General features: G+C 42.5%; 1 protein-coding gene across 1 annotated transcript in view; it reads right to left on the bottom strand.

The window, feature by feature from the left end:
- The window catches only part of dnah1 (dynein, axonemal, heavy chain 1), a gene marked incomplete at its 5' end in the record, with an annotated part of 82836 nt that overhangs the window by 48712 nt on the left and 16146 nt on the right, over positions 1 to 17978 (bottom strand). The window contains 15 exons of the mRNA XM_079242168.1: positions 8859 to 9027; positions 9111 to 9319; positions 9406 to 9541; positions 9774 to 9970; positions 10154 to 10384; positions 10712 to 10890; positions 11170 to 11343; positions 11539 to 11696; positions 11884 to 12044; positions 12139 to 12279; positions 12358 to 12459; positions 12537 to 12695; positions 14706 to 14825; positions 14918 to 15112; positions 15186 to 15363. Of these exons, the coding sequence (XP_079098294.1) occupies positions 8859 to 9027; positions 9111 to 9319; positions 9406 to 9541; positions 9774 to 9970; positions 10154 to 10384; positions 10712 to 10890; positions 11170 to 11343; positions 11539 to 11696; positions 11884 to 12044; positions 12139 to 12279; positions 12358 to 12459; positions 12537 to 12695; positions 14706 to 14825; positions 14918 to 15112; positions 15186 to 15363 (2509 nt within the window). The remainder of the gene's footprint in view (positions 1 to 8858; positions 9028 to 9110; positions 9320 to 9405; positions 9542 to 9773; positions 9971 to 10153; positions 10385 to 10711; positions 10891 to 11169; positions 11344 to 11538; positions 11697 to 11883; positions 12045 to 12138; positions 12280 to 12357; positions 12460 to 12536; positions 12696 to 14705; positions 14826 to 14917; positions 15113 to 15185; positions 15364 to 17978) is intronic.

The following is a 17978-nucleotide window of genomic DNA, read 5'->3' as shown; positions in this document are numbered from 1 at the left end:
TTAGAAGCTACTGGTTCCAGTTCATATGATTACGTTACAACATTAGAAGCTACTGGTTCCAGTTTGTATTATTAAGTTACAACATTAGAAGCTAATGGTTCCAGTCCATAGGATTACATTACAACATTAGAAGCTACTGGTTCCAGTTTGTATGATTACGTTACAACATTAGAAGCTACTGGTTCCAGTCCATATGATTACGTTACAACATTAGAAGCTACTGGTTCCAGTTTGTATTATTAAGTTACAACATTAGAAGCTACTGGTTCCAGTCCATAGGATTACATTACAACATTAGAAGCTACTGGTTCCAGTTCGTATGATTACGTTACATTAGAAGCTACTGGTTCCAGTCCATAGGATTACAATACAACATTAGAAGCTACTGGTTCCAGTTTGTATGATTACGTTACAACATTAGAAGTTACTGGTTCCACTCCATATGACTACGTTACAACATTAGAAGCTACTGGTTCCAGTTCGTATGATTACATTACAACATTAGAAGCCACTGGTTCCAGTTTGTAAGATTACGTTACAACATTAGAAGCTACTGGTTCCAGTCCATATGATTACGTTACAACATTAGAAGCTACTGGTTCCAGTTCATATAATTACGTTACAACATTAGAAGCTACTGGTTCCAGTTCATATGATTACGTTACAACATTAGAAGCTACTGGTTCCAGTCCGTATGATTACGTTACAACATTAGAAGCTACTGGTTCCAGTTCGTATGATTACGTTACAACATTAGAAGCTACTGGTTCCAGTCCATATGATTACGTTACAACATTAGAAGCTACTGGTTCCAGTTTGTATGATTACGTTACAACATTAGAAGCTACTGGTTCCAGTTCGTATGATTACGTTACAACATTAGAAGCTACTGGTTCCAGTTCATATGATTATGTTATAGCATTAGAAGCTACTGGTTTCAGTTCATATGATTACGTTACAACATTAGAAGCTACTGGTTCCAGTTCACATGATTACATTACAACATTAGAAGCTACTGGTTCCAGTCCATAGAACTACGTTACAACATTAGAAGCTACTGGTTCCAGTCCATATGACTACGTTACAACATTAGAACTGGGTCCACTCCATATGACTACGTTACAACATTAGAAGCTACTGGTTCCAGTTCGTATGATTACGTTACAACATTAGAAGCTACTGGTTCCAGTTTGTATTATTAAGTTACAACATTAGAAGCTACTGGTTCCAGTCCATAGGATTACATTACAACATTAGAAGCTACTGGTTCCAGTTCGTATGATTACGTTACAACATTAGAAGCTACTGGTTCCAGTCCATAGGATTACAATACAACATTAGAAGCTACTGGTTCCAGTTTGTATGATTACGTTACAACATTAGAAGCTACTGGTTCCAGTCCATATGACTACGTTACAACATTAGAAGCTACTGGTTCCAGTCCATATGATTACGTTACAACATTAGAAGCTACTGGTTCCAGTTCATATAATTACGTTACAACATTAGAAGCTACTGGTTCCAGTTCATATGATTACGTTACAACATTAGAAGCTACTGGTTCGAGTTCATATGATTACATTACAACATTAGAAGCTACTGGTTCAAGTTCACATGATTACGTTACAACATTAGAAGCTACTGGTTCCATTCCATATGATTACGTTACATTCGAAGCTACTGGTTCCAGTTTGTATGATTACGTTACAACATTAGAAGCTACTGGTTCCAGTACATATGATTACGTTACAACATTAGAAGCTACTGGTTCCAGTCCGTATGATTACGTTACAACATTAGAAGCTACTGGTTCCAGTTCGTATGATTACGTTACAACATTAGAAGCTACTGGTTCCAGTCCATATGATTACGTTACAACATTAGAAGCTACTGGTTCCAGTTTGTATGATTACGTTACAACATTAGAAGCTACTGGTTCCAGTTCGTATGATTACGTTACAACATTAGAAGCTACTGGTTCCAGTTCATATGATTATGTTATAGCATTAGAAGCTACTGGTTTCAGTTCATATGATTACGTTACAACATTAGAAGCTACTGGTTCCAGTTCACATGATTACATTACAACATTAGAAGCTACTGGTTCCAGTCCATAGAACTACGTTACAACATTAGAAGCTACTGGTTCCAGTCCATATGACTACGTTACAACATTAGAACTGGGTCCACTCCATATGACTACGTTACAACATTAGAAGCTACTGGTTCCAGTTCGTATGATTACGTTACAACATTAGAAGCTACTGGTTCCAGTTTGTATTATTAAGTTACAACATTAGAAGCTACTGGTTCCAGTCCATAGGATTACATTACAACATTAGAAGCTACTGGTTCCAGTTCGTATGATTACGTTACAACATTAGAAGCTACTGGTTCCAGTCCATAGGATTACAATACAACATTAGAAGCTACTGGTTCCAGTTTGTATGATTACGTTACAACATTAGAAGCTACTGGTTCCAGTCCATATGACTACGTTACAACATTAGAAGCTACTGGTTCCACTCCATATGACTACGTTACAACATTAGAAGCTACTGGTTCCAGTTCGTATGATTACGTTACAACATTAGAAGCTACTGGTTCCAGTTCACATGATTACGTTACAACATCAGAAGCTACTGGTTCCAGTTCATATGATTACGTTACAACATTAGAAGCTACTGGTTCCAGTTCATATGATTACGTTACAATATTAGAAGCTACTGGTTCCACTCCATATGACTACGTTACAACATTAGAAGCTACTGGTTCCAGTCCATATGATTACGTTACAACATTAGAAGCTACTGGTTCCAGTTCGTATGATTACATTACAACATTAGAAGCCACTGGTTCCAGTTTGTATGATTACGTTACAACATTAGAAGCTACTGGTTCCAGTCCATATGATTACGTTACAACATTAGAAGCTACTGGTTCCAGTTCATATAATTACGTTACAACATTAGAAGCTACTGGTTCCAGTTCATATGATTACGTTACAACATTAGAAGCTACTGGTTCGAGTTCATATGATTACATTACAACATTAGAAGCTACTGGTTCAAGTTCACATGATTACGTTACAACATTAGAAGCTACTGGTTCCATTCCATATGATTACGTTACATTCGAAGCTACTGGTTCCAGTTTGTATGATTACGTTACAACATTAGAAGCTACTGGTTCCAGTACATATGATTACGTTACAACATTAGAAGCTACTGGTTCCAGTCCGTATGATTACGTTACAACATTAGAAGCTACTGGTTCCAGTTCGTATGATTACGTTACAACATTAGAAGCTACTGGTTCCAGTCCATATGATTACGTTACAACATTAGAAGCTACTGGTTCCAGTTTGTATGATTACGTTACAACATTAGAAGCTACTGGTTCCAGTTCGTATGATTACGTTACAACATTAGAAGCTACTGGTTCCAGTTCATATGATTATGTTATAGCATTAGAAGCTACTGGTTTCATTTCATATGATTACGTTACAACATTAGAAGCTACTGGTTCCAGTTCACATGATTACATTACAACATTAGAAGCTACTGGTTCCAGTTCATATGATTACGTTACAACATTAGAAGCTACTGGTTCGAGTTCATATGATTACATTACAACATTAGAAGCTACTGGTTCAAGTTCACATGATTACGTTACAACATTAGAAGCTACTGGTTCCATTCCATATGATTACGTTACATTCGAAGCTACTGGTTCCAGTTTGTATGATTACGTTACAACATTAGAAGCTACTGGTTCCAGTACATATGATTACGTTACAACATTAGAAGCTACTGGTTCCAGTCCGTATGATTACGTTACAACATTAGAAGCTACTGGTTCCAGTTCGTATGATTACGTTACAACATTAGAAGCTACTGGTTCCAGTCCATATGATTACGTTACAACATTAGAAGCTACTGGTTCCAGTTTGTATGATTACGTTACAACATTAGAAGCTACTGGTTCCAGTTCGTATGATTACGTTACAACATTAGAAGCTACTGGTTCCAGTTCATATGATTATGTTATAGCATTAGAAGCTACTGGTTTCATTTCATATGATTACGTTACAACATTAGAAGCTACTGGTTCCAGTTCACATGATTACATTACAACATTAGAAGCTACTGGTTCCAGTCCATATGACTACGTTACAACATTAGAAGCTACTGGTTCCACTCCATATGACTACGTTACAACATTAGAAGCTACTGGTTCCAGTTCGTATGATTACGTTACAACATTAGAAGCTACTGGTTCCAGTTCACATGATTACGTTACAACATCAGAAGCTACTGGTTCCAGTTCATATGATTACGTTACAACATTAGAAGCTACTGGTTCCAGTTCATATGATTACGTTACAACATTAGAAGCCACTGGTTCCAATTTGTATGATTACGTTACAACATTAGAAGCTACTGGTTCCAGTCCGTATGATTACGTAACAACATTAGAAGCTACTGGTTCCAGTTCATATAATTACGTTACAACATTAGAAGCTACTGGTTCCAGTTCATATGATTACGTTACAACATTAGAAGCTACTGGTTCGAGTTCATATGATTACATTACAACATTAGAAGCTACTGGTTCAAGTTCACATGATTACGTTACAACATTAGAAGCTACTGGTTCCATTCCATATGATTACGTTACATTCGAAGCTACTGGTTCCAGTTTGTATGATTACGTTACAACATTAGAAGCTACTGGTTCCAGTTCGTATGATTACGTTACAACATTAGAAACTACTGGTTCCAGTCCATATGACTACGTTACAACATTAGAAGCTACTGGTTCCAGTCCATATGATTACGTTACAACATTAGAAGCTACTGGTTCCACTCCATATGATTACGTTACAACATTAGAAGCTACTGGTTCCAGTTCATATGATTATGTTATACCATTAGAAGCTACTGGTTCCAGTTCATATGATTACGTTACAACATTAGAAGCTACAGGTTCCAGTCCATATGACTACGTTACAACATTAGAAGCTACTGGTTCCAGTCCATATGATTACGTTACAACATTAGAAGCTACTGGTTCCAGTTCATATGATTACATTACAACATTAGAAGCTACTGGTTCCAGTTCGTATGAATACATTACAACATTAGAAGCTACTGGTTCCAGTTCATATGATTACGTTAGAACATTAGAAGCTACTGGTTCCAGTTACTATGATTATGTTACAATATTAGAAGCTACTGGTTCCAGTTCGTATGATTACATTACAACATTAGAAGCTACTGGTTCCAGTTCGTATGATTACGTTACAACATTAGAAGCTACTGGTTCCAGTTCATATGATTACGTTACAACATTAGAAGCTACTGGTTCCAGTTTGTATGATTACGTTACAACATTAGAAGCTACTGGTTCAAGTCCATATGACTACGTTACAACATTAGAAGCTACTGGTTCCAGTCCATATGATTACCTTACAACATTAGAAGCTACTGGTTCCAGTTCATATGATTACGTTACAACATTAGAAGCTACTGGTTCCAGTTTGTATTATTAAGTTACAACATTAGAAGCTAATGGTTCCAGTCCATAGGATTACAATACAACATTAGAAGCTACTGGTTCCAGTTTGTATGATTACGTTACAACATTAGAAGCTACTGGTTCCAGTCCATATGACTACGTTACAACATTAGAAGCTACTGGTTCCACTCCATATGACTACGTTACAACATTAGAAGCTACTGGTTCCAGTTCACATGATTACGTTACAACATTAGAAGCTACTGGTTCCACTCCATATGACTACGTTACAACATTAGAAGCTACTGGTTCCAGTCCATATGATTACGTTACAACATTAGAAGCTACTGGTTCCAGTTCGTATGATTACATTACAACATTAGAAGCCACTGGTTCCAGTTTGTATGATTACGTTACAACATTAGAAGCTACTGGTTCCAGTCCATATGATTACGTTACAACATTAGAAGCTACTGGTTCAAGTTCACATGATTACGTTACAACATTAGAAGCTACTGGTTCCATTCCATATGATTACGTTACATTCGAAGCTACTGGTTCCAGTTTGTATGATTACGTTACAACATTAGAAGCTACTGGTTCCAGTCCATATGACTACGTTACAACATTAGAAGCTACTGGTTCCACTCCATATGACTACGTTACAACATTAGAAGCTACTGGTTCCAGTTCGTATGATTACGTTACAACATTAGAAGCTACTGGTTCCAGCTCACATGATTACGTTACAACATCAGAAGCTACTGGTTCCAGTTCATATGATTACGTTACAACATTAGAAGCTACTGGTTCCAGTTCATATGATTACGTTACAACATTAGAAGCTACTGGTTCCACTCCATATGACTACGTTACAACATTAGAAGCTACTGGTTCCAGTCCATATGATTACGTTACAACATTAGAAGCTACTGGTTCCAGTTCGTATGATTACATTACAACATTAGAAGCCACTGGTTCCAGTTTGTATGATTACGTTACAACATTAGAAGCTACTGGTTCCAGTCCATATGACTACGTTACAACATTAGAAGCTACTGGTTCCACTCCATATGACTACGTTACAACATTAGAAGCTACTGGTTCCACTCCATATGACTACGTTACAACATTAGAAGCTACTGGTTCGAGTTTGTATGATTACATTACAACATTAGAAGCTACTGGTTCCAGTTCATATGATTACATTACAACATTAGAAGCTACTGGTTCCATTCCATATGATTACGTTACAACATTAGAAGCTACTGGTTCCAGTTCGTATGATTACATTACAACATTAGAAGCCACTGGTTCCAGTTTGTATGATTACGTTACAACATTAGAAGCTACTGGTTCCAGTCCATATGATTACGTTACAACATTAGAAGCTACTGGTTCAAGTTCACATGATTACGTTACAACATTAGAAGCTACTGGTTCCATTCCATATGATTACGTTACATTCGAAGCTACTGGTTCCAGTTTGTATGATTACGTTACAACATTAGAAGCTACTGGTTCCAGTACATATGATTACGTTACAACATTAGAAGCTACTGGTTCCAGTCCGTATGATTACGTTACAACATTAGAAGCTACTGGTTCCAGTCCATATGATTACGTTACAACATTAGAAGCTACTGGTTCCAGTTCATATGATTACGTTACAACATTAGAAGCTACTGGTTCCATTCCATATGATTACGTTACAACATTAGAAGCTACTGGTTCCACTCCATATGACTACGTTACAACATTAGAAGCTACTGGTTCCAGTCCATATGATTACGTTACAACATTAGAAGCTACTGGTTCCAGTCCAAATGACTACGTTACAACATTAGAAGCTACTGGTTCCAGTTCGTATGATTACATTACAACATTAGAAGCCACTGGTTCCAGTTTGTATGATTACGTTACAACATTAGAAGCTACTGGTACCATTCCATATGATTACGTTACAACATTAGAAGCTACTGGTTCCAGTTCATATAATTACGTTACAACATTAGAAGCTACTGGTTCCAGTTCATATGATTACGTTACAACATTAGAAGCTACTGGTTCGAGTTTGTATGATTACATTACAACATTAGAAGCTACTGGTTCCAGTTCATATGATTACATTACAACATTAGAAGCTACTGGTTCCATTCCATATGATTACGTTACAACATTAGAAGCTACTGGTTCGAGTTCATATGATTACATTACAACATTAGAAGCTACTGGTTCCAGTTCACATGATTACATTACAACATTAGAAGCTACTGGTTCCATTCCATATGATTACGTTACAACATTAGAAGCTACTGGTTCCAGTCCATATGATTACGTTACAACATTAGAAGCTACTGCTTCCAGTTCGTATGATTACATTACAACATTAGAAGCTACTGGTTCCAGTTTGTATGATTACGTTACAACATTAGAAGCTACTGGTTCCAGTTTGTATGATTACGTTACAACATTAGAAGCTACTGGTTCCAGTTTGTATGATTACGTTACAAAATTAGAAGCTACTGGTTCAAGTTCACATGATTACGTTACAACATTAGAAGCTACTGGTTCCAGTTCATATGATTACGTTACAACATTAGAAGCTACTGGTTCCAGTTCATATGATTACGTTACAACATTAGAAGCTATCACATTGATTAGTTTCGTCTGTATACAGACATCTGCACACTAAACACATCCTCAGAAGGCAACAGTCATCATTGATCAGTCATAAAACATAAATACTCTTACATACTAGTAGAGCTAAGCTTAGGCCAGCTGTCCTGCTGGTTCTCCATGTTTCCCTGCTCCAACAACGTCGCTTCCATTAAATAGATCCAGCAGACAATGAACTTCTGCACAATGAGGGATTAGTTTGAGTCAGGTATGTTGGAGTAGGGATACATGGAAAACCTGCAGGACGGAAGCTGGGTGCCCCCTGACACATGCAGTGGGTCCTAAACTGGGGGGTCCTGGAGTAATGACACAGTTAGGCTAGAAAAACACGGACATATTTCTGCAAGTATCAGCTGGGAAACGATGCGTTGCCCTGCAGCTTGACCAACGGTTAACTGATGCTAACGGTCTGTGTGGGTAATGTAGAGAGACCTCATGGTCTGTGACTGAAAATGTCTGCTTCTGTAGGAGTCCAAACAAGTTGCGCCGCCGTCTGGAGGCTTTTCATCGCCAACACAAAGAAAAGCCTTTGAAAGTAAGTTGTGCAACTATTTTAAACACTGTTGTGACTGTTGTCATTAAGACAACACTTGTTTTTATCAGGTATCATGTCACTTTGAGCTACTCATACATGAAAAGTGGTTCATAAATATCCTCACCAATGCCTTCATGCTTGTGGGACTGACTTCCAGTTCAGGCAGCTCATTTAGAAATGACGTGGCCACAGCTTGCAGAGCCTCCTCTGGCCAGATGCCGAACCAGTCTATGGTACACTTCACCAGCGATGGAAACTGTCTTAGCCGTGTGCGAAATACCTCGCTGACGGGGCTGACAGGGGAAAACAAAGGCAAGAATGAGCAGAGGGAAATTCTCCTAACAACAAATAAAGGAAACCAGAAACTGCAGCTAACCTCATGCAGAGCACAGTGTGGATGTTACTGCGGACTCTCCTGATGTACGCAGCCATAAGATTTTCAATAGTTGGCTTCTGGTCCTGGTCTTGCACCAGTGGTTTCATTGCTGTGAGGATACGTTCCTGTTCTTCTGCTCCATACAGGTTAGGAATATCTCCACAGCTCATGATGTTGCAGATATCCTCCAGAAATGTCTCATTCTTTATCTGGAAATTAAATGTTAAACATAAACAAAAGGATGCAGTTGGTATTACAAACGCGAAGCGGAGGATAAGAAGGCACTGCTGTTTACCTGCGTGTCTACAAACAGGAACGTGATCTGCTGGTTCTGAAGGCCTGCTTTGAGCAGGAGGCGTTTAATATCCTCTCTCCACTCTGCTTGGCCGTAGTTGTTCGACAGCTCAATCTGGAAACACTCGTACTCACATCTGAAGGATAAATGAATAATCAATCAATCAATCAATCAAAGATACTTTATTCATATAATGAAAACAGAACCAGGGGATCAATGGGCCACATGGCAGTTTTGCATGTTTTATAACAGATATGCAACAAGCAACAGTTACACCAGTAAAAATATTATATCTGAAGGAAAAAAAATAATTTCATGAATGTATATTTAGCCAGGATGCATCAGAAATCAGACATGTCAAATCTCACATATATGTGGCAAGTCTGGCGAGAGACTGGCGGCCGCTGCCACCCAGTCCAAGCAGCAGGGCGTTGCCCAGAGGCTGGCGCAGGATGCGGCTGATCCGGCACACATGCTCAACGGCATCCATAAAAAGCACCAGCTTCATCTTGGTCACACTGCCCTCATTGTAGTCCTCCATGTAATTCTCTATCACTTGCACCAGCTGAGCAACACAAGCAGAAGAAAGACAATGAGAAACTAGAGAGAAGGAAGGTCAATGGATCTGGACTAAACGGAAGGAGATTATGGGGGGGGGGGGGGGGGGGGGGGGGGGCAGGAAAATGGAAGACATGTAATAAAGTACAACGTTCTCTAGTGAATAGTGTTAGCTTAAACTGACACAGACCTTTTTCTGATCCTTTATGAGTGAGTAGACTCTGCAGTCAGCCAGAGGATTCATGAAGTCTCCAAACAGAATGGGATGGCAGGGCACAACCTCTTCATAGCTGCAGTCAAACTCTTCAAGGCGATCTTTCAGGAGCCTGTTGAACCAGTCTCTGTCCTCGGCACAGACCAGACTATCCTGGAACGCTCGGCAGCTTTCATGGTACCACAGCTGCAGTAACTGCCATTTATCCTGCAAACAACAAGAGGAAAAAAAACTTTCAACTATTTTAACTTTTAGGGTTTTAATTAAATGAATTACATGACATGAAAAATACTTTCTACTGCCTGAGAGGGGCTGTGGTGTTGTAGCAGAGGTTTAAATATCAAATAATTATTTTCAGGTGTAAATCTTTTGATTCTTGTCGATTCTAATTCTCCAACACATCCTGAGTCGCCCAATGCTTGTACTCGCTTCTAGTATATCAACCTCAAGGATCAAAACCTGATTCGAGGTTTTGATCCTTGACTGTCAGTGAGGTGATTATTTCCGAAGGATTTTGTTTTCAGATGGGAAGACCTTTATGGTGGAAGCCTCGGCCATGCGGATACCCTGGAAGACCTGAGACAGGTGTCTGAGGTTGAAGGTGTAATGAGGTTTGGCTGGAGTTGGGAGAAGCCGGAGGGTGACGGCAGCGTAAACCCGGATAGCGGCATCGACAAGAGTCTCAGTCAGAGGGATGATTTCTGATTCAGGTCCTGATGAAAGGCAGAGCGATACAAAAGAGGAATTATGACAAATATGTGTGAAATGTTGAAGCAGTTATCAGACTTTACAAACACTCATCCCCACCTAGCATGTTCTTTATCAATGAAGTAACTCATCTTTGACCCTTCAGCGCTGCATAACAAAACTTTACTTTAATTTAAATTTTAACCTGAAAGAGAACAAAAGATGGCGAAGGAAACCTCTATCCTGATTTATTCTGCAACCACAGTCCGGACTGAAAAATGATGCTTTAAATCCCTCCGACTCACCGATCCAGCCGCCGAGAATGGCAGAGAAAATCTTTGTCTGGCTGATTGCGTCCATTTCAGGAAGAGACAGGATGTTGAAGTGGCGTGTGAAGCGGCGAGTGATGTGGTTTTGAGTTCCACCAGCGGTTCCCATGGCACAAGCAAAGTTTATGTCCTCCAAGCGATTAAAAGTTCCTGTTGAAAAAAGCCAGAAACTGAATCTTAAGGGAGTTTTGCATATTTCTAAAAGATCTCAAATCAAACATAAGTCTTAGTTTTACAACATAAACCAGTAAGCCAGAGAGGAACAACACAATGTGGTTTAATAAAAACGATCCCAAGACTTTATTTAAAAGTAATTCCAAAACAAGCTGTGCTGAATGTTCTGACCTATCAGCTTCCGGTTGTACCAGCCGCCGTAGTCCAGCCATTGCCGCAGAAGTTCAACTGGAGGATGAGCGCCCGCTGTCTGCAAAACGGGCGTGTTTACGTCATCGATGAAGAAGATGAAGCGCTTCCTCATTGGCGGTCCAAGCACACCTTTCCACCTGACACACAGGAACACGCGTCGGTTTCTACACAGCCGGTAACGTGTTTCACTCTTAAATGCTTTGATTTCAAGTTTCTGGTTTTTACTTTCATACTGTGCTGAGCGTTTAGGACTCTTTTTAAACTGTAGATAAAACATTTTATTTCATTTTAATTTGCTTTTAATCACTTAATTTCCCCATGTACCTATTGATTAGTTTGCTGTCAATGTACTCTTGAGTCTGGTTGGCTGAAGTGAGGGCAGAGAACATGAAAACATGCGTGGTGTACTCAGCGGGCATGTTCTTTAGCAACTTGTGTGACATGATCATGGTCTTTCCAGAGCCAGCAGGTCCTACACAAAGTACCTGGGTCACATGCATGCACAAACAGAAACAAATAAGTACTTTCACACTTTTTAATGAAAACATTTCCGGCCACAATTTAAGGCCGAAGACTCACAGGTTTGTTGTTGGTCAGAAGTAAGTCCAGCAGGAAAGAGATTCTCACTGTCTCAGCGGTTGGAACAAGTATGTCGGCGTAATGTGTTTCTGAGGTGATCACGACTCTTTCTGTGTTTTCCATCCAGCGTATCCACTGCAGCTGCCGCACAGGTAAAAAACACATGGAGCAAACATAATCTGACACTCAGATTTCTGCAATTAAACAGTGTGTGTTTACTTTTCTTTCCTCCTGTTCATCATGATCCTCTGAGTTATTAATCCCTGCATCATCAAGCCTGTAGTCGTACACCAGGCCTTCGTCAGGAAAACACAACGGAATCTGTGCAGGAAAGTTGTAGGAAAATACATCTGAAGTCAACTTGAACTGGGAAGTCAAAGGACACATTGAGATCTGACCTTTTCCTCTGCCATCTTGTTTTTGAGCCAGGCACTGAAGCGCTGGCGGCCGGCTGCATCTGCTGTGGCTCCTACGCTCCACACCAGCGAAAAAAAGAACCAGGGTTCAATCAGCTCCTCAAGACGCTCCAGTTTCTGCTGAGGTGGCGGCACCTCGCCCTGAAAACACAAAGGAGGATTCCCAGGGACTCAGAGGATCATGCAGCAAATCTGTGGTTTGTGAAATTTGGCTTTTATAACACCGCTGCTAAAATACTTTTTAACATGACTATGAATCATTACCTTTTCCTGTGGCAGATTATCTCCTGCTCTGTTTTACCATCATCAGTTTAAAGACGGATGTTTCAATAATCCAGAGGATGCACAGAAGCAGTCTTACAGTTTCCAAGCATGAAAAAAAATCTTGCTTGTTTTTAAGTAGAATTGAAACTTAACTGTGTTCAAGTTGCTCATCAGGAGCCTCATTTATAAACCTGTACGCAGCAACGATGACTACAGGCGGCGTCAGTACGGAAAATAGGAAAAACCTCCTGGTTTCTAAAGCAGCACATCCCACACCTGTTTCCTTTATAAATCAGGATCAACAGTAAATTTCACCACGTGAAGGAACATCTGGCCACGCCCACATGTTGGCCATAAAAGGTCAGGTGAACACCCTGATAAATACTAATCCATCTCATTTCCATGACGGTTCTGAAGGAAAAAAGCAAAAAAGAAGAATTTTCTGGAAAATGAGGAAGAAATTCTAACAGATAAAGTTGTAAAATGTAAAAATATTTTATCTGGTGGAGACGGGATGGACATCACCACCACCAGAAAGACAGAGGAGGTCAGCAGGGGACAGATGCTGTCAGCGTCTCATCAGACCACCGGACTTATCCAGAAAGGACAAAGTGGTCAGACAATAAAATGTAGGGAGAAAGTGCATCTTGGTCCACAGGAGGAGGAAGGGGGGACGGCAGCAACAGTTTGGTTCCAACATGATGGTTGGAGGTCGGGGACAACAGCGCTGGTCGCAGCTGAACGGGACACGTTACCATTTAGTAGCATGTTATGTAGCGTCTCCACTATCTGCACACATCTGCAGCTGTACAACAGGTTTCCTCCTGGGCATGGAGGCACCTCCACCTGCCTCCACCTGCCTCCATCTGCCTCCACCTGCCTCCATCTGCCTCCACCTGCCTCCATCTGCCTCCACCTGCCTCCACCTGCCTCCATCTGCCTCCACCTGCCTCCACCTGCCTCCATCTGCCTCCATCTGCCTCCACCTGCCTCCATCTGCCTCCATCTGCCTCCATCTGCCTCCACCTGCCTCCATCTGCCTCCACCTGCCTCCATCTGCCTCCACCTGCCTCCACCTGCCTCCATCTGCCTCCATCTGCCTCCACCTGCCTCCACCTGCCTCCATCTGCCTCCACCTGCCTCCACCTGCCTCCATCTGCCTCCACCTGCCTCCACCTGCCTCCATCTGCCTCCACCTGCCTCCACCTGCCTCCATCTGCCTCCACCTGCCTCCACCTGCCTCCACCTGCCTCCATCTGCCTCCACCTGCCTCCACCTGCCTCCACCTGCCACCTTCCTCCACCTGCCTCCATCTGCCTCCACCTGCCTCCACCTGCCTCCACCTGCCACCTTCCTCCACCTGCCTCCATCTGGCCGCTACACCTGATTTTAGTTCTAATTTTTCATTTAGAGCTTTATTAGTACGGCAGCTTCTGTATGACTTTCTGACTGTGTGATCTGGCTTTTATAACACGTAGAACTGCTTCGTTTCAGAACACATTTCAGTGTTTGACATTCTTATTACATATCTGATGTAAATCTAGACTTTTTGTCTGCGGTGGAGGATCAATATTAAACACGCTTTTCTCAATTTTTTCAGATGTTGTTGATGTCCAACAATCTGTGTGAAAGTTTATATTTCAACAAATGTCTCAGATTTCCCACCATTTCTTTGGTTTTATTTCTGCCGTTGGTGTCGCCGTTTCCCGTTTCTCCAGATGTGCGTACGGCAGGTCACAATTGGCGTGGAGGTCGGGACGTTTTGCCGCCAAGCTGTGTTTTTATAAATCCCAGAAGTGGACTATAACAGGCGTGCGCCAGGTTTTGTGCATGCGACAGCTAAATGAGGCCCCTGGTGAGTCTGACACAGTGGAGTTGCTCACAAACCTCTTCAGAGTTGAATGGAGTGAAGAAACACTGCATGAGTTTGAGCAGACTGCAGGTAAGGTTGCTGTCCAGAGATGTGAGGACTTCCTTTACTGATGTGCGCACAAATGTGATTGCATCCTGATCGTAGGAGGAAATAAGGAAGATTTAAATTTCTTCTACTGTGAACAGGTACGGAGGGGAGAAAGGTGCCAGTCGAACTCTTATTTCACCTGCAGGAATGTGGAAAACAGGTGGTTCAGCTGCTCCGTGTAAACTTTCAGCACCGCAGGGATTTGCTTCAACCAGCAGTCTGTGAAGGAGGTGAGCTCCAGAGTAGTGGGCTCCAAGTAGACCATCCCACAGCGGGACACTGTGGCTGGAGATGCAGCGGCCAGGTCCTGCACCTCGAACATCACACTCATCACCTGCAGAATGAAGGAACACCTGACTGCATGACAGAGCAGCGAGAACACCTCGAACCTACATGAAGAATCTTACATCAGTGAGCTTTATGACTTCCCCCGAGCTCAGACACAGTTTCTGATTGTCATCCAGAACTGTGTTCATGTGATCCATCCATACTGGTTCCACTGGTCCGTCTAGCAGGTACCACTTATTCCTCGTGTCCATTGAGAGAGCTGCTCCACGTAAAACGGCTGGGAGGACACCGTCTGTCCTACGCAGAGAAGAGACAGCCTGAGTGTCCTACTGGTCTACTGTCAGAGTCCTACTGGTCTACTGTCAGAGTCCTACTGGTCTACTGTCAGACTCCTACTGGTCTACTGTCAGAGTCCTACTGGTTTACTGTCAGAGTCCTACTGGTCTACTGTCAGAGTCCTACTGGTCTACTGTCAGACTCCTACTGGTTTACTGTCAGAGTCCTACTGGTCTACTGTCAGAGTCCTACTGGTCTACTGTCAGAGTCCTACTGGTCTACTGTCAGAGTCCTACTGGTTTACTGTCAGACTCCTACTGGTCTACTGTCAGAGTCCTACTGGTTTACTGTCAGAGTCCTACTGGTCTACTGTCAGAGTCCTACTGGTCTACTGTCAGACTCCTACTGGTCTACTGTCAAAGTCCTACTGGTCTACTGTCAGACTCCTACTGGTCTACTGTCAGAGTCCTACTGGTCTACTGTCAGAGTCCTACTGGTTTACTGTCAGAGTCCTACTGGTCTACTGTCAGAGTCCTACTGGTCTACTGTCAGACTCCTACTGGTCTACTGTCAGAGTCCTACTGGTCTACTGTCAGAGTCCTACTGGTCTACTGTCAGACTCCTACTGGTCTACTGTCAGAGTCCTACTGGTCTACTGTCAGAGTCCTACTGGTCTACTGTCAGACTCCTACTGGTCTACTGTCAGAGTCCTACTGGTCTACTGTCAGAGTCCTACTGGTTTACTGTCAGACTCCTACTGGTCTACTGTCAGACTCCTACTGGTCTACTGTCAGAGTCCTACTGGTCTACTGTCAGACTCCTACTGGTCTACTGTCAGAGTCCCACTGGTCTACTGTCAGACTCCTACTGGTCTACTGTCAGAGTCCTACTGGTTTACTGTCAGAGTCCTACTGGTCTACTGTCAGAGTCCTACTGGTCTACTGTCAGAGTCCTACTGGTTTACTGTCAGAGTCCTACTGGTCTACTGTCAGACTCCCACTGGTTTACTGTCAGACCTCTACTGGTTTGCTGTGTGACTCCTACTGGTTTGCTGTGTGACTCCTACTGGTCTACTGTCAGAGTCCTACTGGTCTACTGTCAGACTCCTACTGGTCTACTGTCAGACTCCTACTGGTCTACTGTCAGACTCCCACTGGTCTACTGTCAGACTCCCACTGGTCTACTGTCAGAGTCCTACTGGTTTACTGTCAGACTCCTACTGGTCTACTGTCAGAGTCCTACTGGTCTACTGTCAGACTCCTACTGGTCTACTGTCAGAGTCCTACTGGTCTACTGTCAGACTCCCACTGGTCTACTGTCAGACTCCTACTGGTCTACTGTCAGAGTCCTACTGGTCTACTGTCAGACTCCTACTGGTCTACTGTCAGAGTCCTACTGGTCTACTGTCAGACTCCCACTGGTCTACTGTCAGAGTCCTACTGGTCTACTGTCAGACTCCTACTGGTCTACTGTCAGACTCCTACTGGTCTACTGTCAGACTCCTACTGGTCTACTGTCAGACTCCTACTGGTCTACTGTCAGAGTCCTACTGGTTTACTGTCAGAGTCCTACTGGTCTACTGTCAGAGTCCTACTGGTCTACTGTCAGAGTCCTACTGGTTTACTGTCAGAGTCCTACTGGTCTACTGTCAGACTCCCACTGGTTTACTGTCAGACCTCTACTGGTTTGCTGTGTGACTCCTACTGGTTTGCTGTGTGACTCCTACTGGTCTACTGTCAGAGTCCTACTGGTCTACTGTCAGAGTCCTACTGGTCTACTGTCAGAGTCCTACTGGTCTACTGTCAGACTCCCACTGGTCTACTGTCAGAGTCCTACTGGTTTACTGTCAGACTCCTACTGGTCTACTGTCAGAGTCCTACTGGTCTACTGTCAGACTCCTACTGGTTTACTGTCAAGAGTCCTACTGGTCTACTGTCAGACTCCCACTGGTCTACTGTCAGACTCCTACTGGTCTACTGTCAGACTCCCACTGGTTTACTGTCAGACCTCTACTGGTTTGCTGTGTGACTCCTACTGGTCTACTGTCAGAGTCCTACTGGTCTACTGTCAGACTCCCACTGGTCTACTGTCAGAGTCCTACTGGTCTACTGTCAGAGTCCTACTGGTTTACTGTCAGACTCCTACTGGTCTACTGTCAGAGTCCTACTGGTCTACTGTCAGACTCCTACTGGTCTACTGTCAGAGTCCTACTGGTCTACTGTCAGAGTCCTACTGGTCTACTGTCAGACTCCTACTGGTCTACTGTCAGACTCCTACTGGTCTACTGTCAGAGTCCTACTGGTTTACTGTCAGACTCCTACTGGTCTACTGTCAGAGTCCTACTGGTCTACTGTCAGACTCCTACTGGTCTACTGTCAGAGTCCTACTGGTCTACTGTCAGAGTCCTACTGGTTTACTGTCAGACTCCCACTGGTCTACTGTCAGAGTCCTACTGGTTTACTGTCAGACTCCTACTGGTCTACTGTCAGAGTCCTACTGGTCTACTGTCAGACTCCTACTGGTTTACTGTCAGACTCCCACTGGTTTACTGTCAGACCTCTACTGGTTTGCTGTGTGACTCCTACTGGTCTACTGTCAGAGTCCTACTGGTCTACTGTCAGACTCCCACTGGTCTA

Source organism: Telmatherina bonti (genome assembly GCF_933228915.1).
Source record: "Telmatherina bonti genome assembly, chromosome: 6".
In the NCBI taxonomy this organism is placed as follows: Eukaryota; Metazoa; Chordata; class Actinopteri; order Atheriniformes; family Telmatherinidae; genus Telmatherina; species Telmatherina bonti.
Note: the sequence above shows the minus strand (reverse complement) of the source record. Positions and strands in the feature narration are given on the sequence as shown.